Source organism: Podospora anserina, chromosome 5 (genome assembly GCF_000226545.1).
Source record: "Podospora anserina S mat+ genomic DNA chromosome 5, supercontig 9".
Taxonomy (NCBI): Eukaryota; Fungi; Ascomycota; class Sordariomycetes; order Sordariales; family Podosporaceae; genus Podospora; species Podospora anserina.
In genome coordinates, this window is record NW_001914843.1 from 155,009 (window position 1) to 163,457 (window position 8,449).

Below are 8,449 nucleotides of genomic sequence, written 5' to 3' on the forward strand. Positions count from 1 at the left end.
CCACCACATCGGTCCGATGCGTTTTTTTTGCTCCTGCCTTCGCCCGACAGTGGCGACGTGTTATTCTCTATCTCTTGCGTTCAAGCTGGCAAGACAATAGTCTCAATGCTAGGCAATCATCCGGAATTCGGCAGTCCTTTTTGTTCCCGGTTGTCAGTTGCTTTGCCTGCCGCCGGCAGCCTCGGAAGGAGATATCGCTTGTCGGATGGGTAAAGCAGAGCACCATAGCTGGGCAACCAAGACGTCTTATCTCGGCCTCGAAAGGGTTTGTCCCGCTAACACCAGACTAGAATCGAGGCTTGGCGTCCCGGCGGATTGCCACACTCCCGGCAGTCTTTATGGCAGGCTTGGCCGCTCCGCACAAAACTTCCGAATCCGTGACGGCCTGCTTGGCGTACCGATAACCTGGCAGGAAAATCAATTGGTCATGGCTTTTGCTGGGGCTCCGACCTCTCTTACCGCTCAAAACCTCCAATCGCTCCAATGGGAGCCTTATCAATCGTCCCCAGGTGCGGGATGCGCGAACCCCAAAACTGACAGCGCGCATCTTCCGTCCCTGGCCCAACTCGGCATTCCAGGTCCCAAGGGCAACTTTGATCTGGTTCGCTGAAGGTTTCAGGACGTTCCGATATCTTGAACACCTCCGCAGCCAAGCGGGCCGGACGACGACAAGCCTCTCACTACCGTCCACATGGTTACGGCTCGTCGCGTCGGTCAAGCTCCTCCGGAACGAGATACCGAAGATGGTCGTTACTGTCTCAACTGCGAGTTCTACCCTGTGTTGGTTCTGTTGGACTGCATACCGCGGATACCAGGAGCTGGAACACATCATCACCTGTGCCCAACATGACTGAACAAGGGAGATTGATTGGTAAAAGGGCGATATGCTGCCAAAAGAAGCTGTCACCTTGAATTCAATATTCCTACCTGCGTTTCTCCGCATGGCGGGGTAGCATTGCAGCTCCCCGCTGGCATGCAGCCATTGTCGTCGACATGCACATATCAAGCACACCATGTGCCAAGCCCTGTAGTCTTAACACGGTGAACTTCAACTTCAGTCTTATCTCAGACTACCAATGTGTGATCCCGAGATCTCGGGATCACGGAACGGCGAGTTGTCTATCTGGAATGATAGCAAACATGCAGTCTCACCTGCAGTTCGCGCAGGTATAAGACATGAGTGTCTCGCCCTCGACAAGACACCACCTTTTCTCATCACCTCACTCACCCCCTCATCCATCTGCATCTTCCTTTGAGTTCGAGTCTTCTCACGAACCCAAATACCTTCGAGATGCTCGCTGAGTCTCTGGTGGCGGCCCTCTTGGCCATCGCCCCCGTCTCTGCTCGTCCGGAACCCGACCTCTGGCGCCGCGCTGTGAGCGCTGCTGACGTTCGCACCTGCGCCCTCACCGACGAAGCTCCTCACGTCAAGGCTCCCAAGGCTAACGCCTGGGCTCCCATCTCTCCTCAGGATGTCAAAGATGTCTGGAAGTTTGTCCACGCTCCTGAGCGCGCCCTCAACCTCACGGACCCTGCCAACGCCACCCTGACCGACAACTACGTCTTCCTCGTCGATACCTTGTACCTCAACAAGACCCAGGTCCTCAGCTACATCGACGGCGATGCAGCTCAGCCTCCCAAGTATGCTCGTGTCGTCATCTTCGAGGGCGGCAAGGAGGAGCCTGTCTCTCAGGAGTACATGGTTGGCCCCCTTCCTGTTGGTGCTGAGACCACCATCGCCCCTTACGACTACCCCTTCAACGGCGGCCTTGGTGGCAAGATCCCCTACGATGGTCGCTACATGGATGGCAAGCGCACCGCTGGCTATCAGCCTCTCCTCAAGCAGGCCATGACTGATGTCGCCGACATCACCAAGGCTCTCTTCAATGGTACCTACTACGGTGCCAGCGACCCCCGCACCGACATTGTCGCTGCCAACACTGGTCCCCACTCTCTCGATGGCTCCCAGTCCTGGATCACCATCATGTTCAGATACCCTGGTGCCGCCAGCTACGTCACTCCCATTGACTTCTACATCATTCTCGACATCACCGGCACCGACATCTCCAAGTACACCCTCCGCGGCTATGTCACCAACACCAAGTTCTTCAAGACTGCCGATGAGCTCCGCAAGGCCTTCGAGGCTGGCGAGATCATCAGCGAGTTCCCCCAGACCCGTGACCAGGAGTGGGCCCTTCTCAAGGCTGTCCCTGAGATGGGTGTCCGTGACCTTGACGACCGCATTGCTCCCCAGAGCATTGAGATTGGTGGCAAGCGCTACAAGCTCGACCGCGAGAACCAGTATGTTGAGTTCATGGGCTGGTCTTTCTACATGTCCTTCACTCGCATCCTCGGTCTCATGTTCTACGACATCAAGTTCAAGGGTGAGCGCATCATCTACGAGCTCTCTCTCCAGGAGGCTGCTGCTCAGTATGCTGGCAACCAGCCCAAGGCTGCCAACACTGTCTACCACGACACTTACTTCTCCATCGGTTCCACCTCTGCCACTCTCATCGAGGGGTTCGACTGCCCTTCGGAGCCACCATGCTGAACGTCACCTACCCCGCCAACGATGTCACCGATGTCCACCCCCAGGGTATCTGCCTCTTCGAGTCTGACTCCGGATACCCCGTTGCCCGTCACAGATATGGCAGCGGTGGCAACCCCAACGGTTTCTCCAACATTGCCGCCGTCAAGAGCTCTGCTCTCCATGCCCGCACCATCGCCACCATTGGTAACTACGACTACCTCTTCGACTATGCTTTCCACGTTGACGGCTCCATCGAGATTGAGGTCCGCGCTTCCGGCTATCTCCAGTCTTCCCCCTACTACAAGGACCAGACCAACTTTGGCGCTCGTGTCGGCCTTGGCACCCAGGGTTCTTTCCACGACCACATTCTCTCCTGGAAGGCCGATTTCGATATCATCTCCACCAAGAACTCCCTCCAGCGCACCGATCTCATCGTCGTCAACCAGACCCAGCCCTGGTTCCCCGAGCTCGGCGAGTTCGAGCAGATGGAGCTCAAGGCCTACAACATGGAGAAGGAGCAGCAGTTCAACTGGGCCCAGAACGGCCAGAGCATGTTCTGCGTCGTCAACGACGAGGAGAAGAACTCCTGGGGTGTCTCCCGCGGTTACCGCCTCGTGCCCGGCCGCAGCAACGTCCACCTCAGCACCCACAACTCCCCCTTCTCCAAGCACTCCTCCCACATCCTCAAGTCTCACCTCGCCGTCACCCAGCACCACGACAACGAGCCCTATGGCAACTCGTGGCAGAACGTTAACCTGCCCCTCAAGCCCCAGCAGGACTTCTCCAAGCTCTTCAACGACGAGAGCGTCGATGGTGAGGACATTGTTGTCTGGTTCAACCTCGGCATGCACCACTACACCCGCTCTGAGGATATCCCCGTCACCCTCTACTCCGAGGCCGTCTCCAGCATAGTGTTCGCTCCCCAGAACTTCCACGACCGCGCCCAGGAGGGTGATCTCCAGAACAGACGCTGGATCACCTCCAACGCCACCACTGGTGAGATCACCTATGAGGACCAGGGTCTTCAGCTCCCCACTTGCAAGGTTGTCCTCGAGGAGCCCGCTACCAAGATTCTTCCTTGGCTCACGATCTAGGGGTGGTTTACGATCTGAATGAAGAACACAGGAGTTGAGGGAAAGAAGAGGAAGATTTCTTTGGTTATGATTTTTGATGAAACGACACGATCTTTACTTAATATTTTGCATGCCTTATGACGGACACACACACATTGGGAATACTGGAACTAGTTGGGAACGCATACAACAGTTGATGACGCTGGGGCTCATACCACTCGCTTTATGATAGATATTTACGACGATGTACATAGATGCATAGACTATAGACTTTGGGGAGACAAGTTGATGGGGAGGTGGAGGAGAGGAGAGGGAAGAAAAGGTTGTTAATATTGTGCTTTTGTGCAGAACTTCTGGGGAGAGCGAGACTGTGGATATGAGAATAAGAAGTACATATTTGCCATTCATCATTTGGCACGCATAAACTTTTGTACCGTAGTTTACGGAGGTCCACAAGAATTTGTGGATGCTTCCAATTTCCTGATCGCGAGACAAGCAAAATCCGAGCCCACCTTTTCGATTTCCTCTTTCGGATGCCAGGAGGCCGCACTTAAGTCTAGCGTTATGGAGTATGCCAAGCACAACAGCTACGGTCAACCGCAGTTAACATCGACGATCAACAGCCACAGTTGCGCGAGCCGTTCAGAGGATCCAGGCACGCCAGGGCAGGTGAGTTGATAGCTGTCGCAAGCCATGGTGTGAGAGCTGTTGAGAGGGCCTAGGGCAGGTAGGCTGATAGGTGTAGGTGCCGTCGTAGGTGCCAGTGAGAGTGCCAGTAAAGCCCTGGGCACCTTGATAGGCAGGTGCGTAGTGCGTTAGTTGGCAAGCAGATAGGTTGATTGCCCTGTTGAACTGGGCCCTGGGCAGGTTGGATGTACGCTTTGCCCCACAGGCCCTCACCTCAGCGCCCGGCCTACAGCCTCCTCCCTTCTGTAAACCCCGTGGCGTCATAGTACATGCAGCTTAGTAAACTCGTCTAAATACTGCAAAGATGTAGATAGAGTCCTCAGAGATGAATTAGGCGTCATCTACGTCGGGCTCCCTCAATTCCACGAAACATATTTCGGACGGGTGCTAGATCTTAAGGCAGCATCCGAGGCCGTCTTCAAGAAGTGTAAGGAGGGCGACGAACTACTTTTAAGTAATGGGTGGAGCGGATGGCCGAGAGATATAAACCTGGACGATGTTTTAAGCTGGTTTGCAGAGCTAAGTGAGAAGCTGGCGAGGCTTGCAGAAGATTACATGTCTATCCCGACACATCGACGAAGGCCACTAGCACAACCCGACAAGCCAATCCCGGGCTCCACTGCGATACGCAAGTTAGACATCGGCTTCGTGGATGACCCAAAGGCCGGGAAGGACTCACAATACCACTGGTTACAAATCCTGGTACCAGGCGAGCTGAAAGCAACCCAGACGCCGATATAGCGGCTCAGGCGGGGCAAGGTCTATAGACCTTGCCACGTATACGAAGGAAGTCTTCGCTGCTCAAGACACCGGTCGTTTTATTTTAGGCTTTACTATTTGCGGATCTTTTATGAGGATATGGGAGTTTGATCGGCTTGGCGCTAGTGTATCGGAGAGGTTTAATATTAACGAAGATGGGTGGCGCTTTGTATTTACGGCCCTCGGGTTTCTCTAGATGAATAAAGAGGAGCTTGGCTTCGATCTAACATTTATAACGGCTAACGGCCAGCGATTCATCGTGATCGAGCGGAACGGCTCGAAGGAACGGCTCATCATTTATAAGTTGATGCAACGAGCACGTTAGGTTGCCGGTCAGGCTACAACATGCTGGAAAGCTCATGCCCAAGGGCAGTCATATATACCGCTCGTCATTAAAGATTCATGGCAGTATCCGGAACGCGTTGATGAAGGTGAATTATGACGCGGGGCGACCAGTCAACGTCATCAACGTTGCCAGGTATTATTACCACGAAACGGTTCAGATATGTGGAACGGATGACGACGCCCGACATAACGTCCGAGGAGGACTAGACTTCACCAGCGCCAAGACTTACCAGCAGAAACAGTCAACCCCCCGGGCCTCAGTTTTGCGAAAACTGCGCAGCAGCAGCGTGGCTGCTGGTAAGAAACGATCGTCCAGTGAAGCCGGCGCCCCTCTGCCACACAGCAAGCGGTCTTGCTCGGCATCTCAAGCTAGCGGTAATCTGTCAAATCGGGTGCATCATCGTGTCATTATTCGCGACTATGGAACTCCTATCTACAGGACTAACTCCCGAAGGTCTCTGCTTGCCGTACTTGAAGGCTGCATTGAAGAGCACGAATCACTACGTAAGGCCGGCATCCTACACAGAGACATCTCTATCAATAACCTCCTGATCAACGAGGATATCAATAATCCCTCCTGGCCTTTCTTTTTAATTAACCTGGATCTTGCCATTAACGGGGAACGAGAGGGTGCGTCCGGTGCCAATACGAAGACAAGCACGAAGGCATTCATGGCAATCGGGGCACTTCTAGGCGAGCAGCATTCTTTCATGCACGATCTCGAGTCATTCTTTTGGGTGTTGTGGTGGATATGCATTGACCATGAAGGGCCGCACGAGCATAGAGTTAACGCATGGTTCAACTCACGGAATTACATGGACATAAAGGGGTTAGCGATTCAGAAGACAGGGCTAGTAAGCCACGAGGGGGACTTCCTCAGGATCGCTAACGAGTATTTTACTACTTATTATCGGCCACTGATACGTTGGGTCGACCGGTTACGGAAAGTTGTCTTTCCAAATCGTGGAAGGTGGGAGAGAGAGGACACAGGGCCATATTTTCAGATGCGGCAGATCCTTCAAGAAGCCCAAATGGATCCGGCTATCTAAGCAAGAGCCAAGAAACCTGGTATTTTTGTAACTACATTGCTTTATTGTCTGCTCGTTTCAGTCGATTCCCTATAACATAGAGTTATGATGTATCCAAATAAAGGCGAGCCGCACCATCTCGTAGACGAGGCCTGCATCTGCCATTACTATTTGTATATTCGGTGCGCCTTTGAGTATCATATATGTCGTTGAGTGAGGTAATCGAGTGAGTTTCATTTGCTGCAGCTAGTGTCCCTTATTTACTCTTTGAACGAGTAACGGCGCTTCATGTCACTGTCAACGTCGCTGCATTTTTAGCCTGGATGTTACCGTCATTGGGTATGACATCGTCTGGGAAATTTGGCAATGACAAAAAGGCGATGAGTAAGGCAAAAAAGACCCTGGATCCCTAATCTTACTGCCTTGCCTACCTAAACATGTTGATTGAAGAATCAGGTAACCGCTCAATTATATGGCAGGCTTTCTGGCTATGAACCTAAACAGCCGCAAACTCTACGTTTCCGCCTATGCCCGATCTAAGATTGTGCCCATATCTTTCTTTTGAGGGTCAAGTGCTGAGCCGTAATATCCCAGTCGAGTTAAAAACACATGCTCTGGTGACACTTTTGCTTGCTCAGAATAGACCCCTGGCTACATATTACCACGATAGAGAATATAGCCACTTTCATACTTTTGCACTTTTCTAGCAGCTAGTCTAAACCAGAACTTGCAGAAATTTACCTTGCAAGATCTCGCTGCCATTAAAAATGAAGCTATTCCCACCTTGAAGACCAACCCCCAAATACGAAGTCTACCCGGGTGATGCTCCAGCCCTTAGATACCATTAGTCAGCTCTGCCTTCTTCAGTCTCCTAGGCAAAGCATTGTCTTCGAGGAAAATAAACCTCAAGAATATGAGAATATACACATCAGAGCTGGGTTAGACAAAGACAGATGTAAATGAGGGATGTGCCCAAGTAGTGCTCTAATAACGTGGGCGGAATGATCTTGTCTCCAACGTGCCTGTTACATTCAATCAGCCGCTGTCATTATCCAAGCAGAAAAGTGAGGCAAACGATCTCGTCCCTCGCATCTTTGCATGTCATTCCTGTCTGCACGACCTGCAGGTTATTACACATTGCGGGAGCGTAAACCAATCAACTATAGTATACTAGAGCCGTGGCCAGCCTTTTTTTCTGAAGACAAAAGAGCCGCATTGCGCTATAGTAGTGCTGAGCCGTAACGCGTTATGCCCATGTTCGAGTGGGATAAATTTGAGAACGAAAAATGGCCAGTTCAGAAGGTCGTTGGGTAGGCCGATCATTACAAAAGCCAGGCCAGTCAGGATGATTTCGAATATTGGACCATCGGTCGCTTCCGATTAGCCAACAAATCCCCTGCTGATTCAAGAACCTAGTGAAGAACCAAGAGAGAGCAGCTTCACATTCCTGCTTCTCTTACTGGCTTAGCATGCATCTAGCAGTCACCCTGTCCACAAAAGAAATAACACCCGAGTAGGTTTACCCATATTATATTATTATAAACCTTACCTTATGAGATAATCAGTATCCTTTTAAAGATAGTTAATAGGTCTCTGATGATAATTAAAAGGCGTCCGGAGATATTGAAAAGGCCTATTAATCTTGCTCTTCAGGTATAGTTTACAACCTATAGGGGCTAACTTACTCTGAGTGTCTCAATTATTTTATAGAGAGAGTGACAGTGCATCATGCCGTGACACGTAACCAGAAACTGACCTATCAGCCGTGTTTTTTTATTAGAGCAAAATCCCAAGTCGACGTCACCATGCAGGAACGTGAGGAATTCTCTTTCACCCCGAGCATTGTGGCCAATAAACATTGACATGCTAGAGCCTTGGCCTGTTTTTCCATTTCAAACTGGCGGCTTGGTGTGGTGCAGTTTTGTCCGCTGAGACGTAATATCCATATGCGGGTGGGTTTGATTCACAAACGGTAAAACTCCCCATCGGTGCAATATGAAGACGTACAAGTGGGAGTCACCAGAGAT

At 51.6% G+C, this 8,449-nt stretch overlaps 1 protein-coding gene across 1 annotated transcript; it reads left to right on the forward strand.

Moving 5' to 3' along the window:
• Window positions 1-1,291: 1,291 nt before the first annotated feature.
• On the forward strand, window positions 1,292-3,624 carry PODANS_5_7980 (uncharacterized protein; the record flags this gene model as incomplete). The annotated part of the gene is made up of 2 exons (XM_001904572.1): window positions 1,292-2,464; window positions 2,596-3,624. 2 exons carry the CDS (start codon window positions 1,292-1,294, stop codon window positions 3,622-3,624), a joined length of 2,202 nt encoding a protein of 733 aa, XP_001904607.1.
• Between the last annotated feature and the right edge of the window lie 4,825 nt (window positions 3,625-8,449).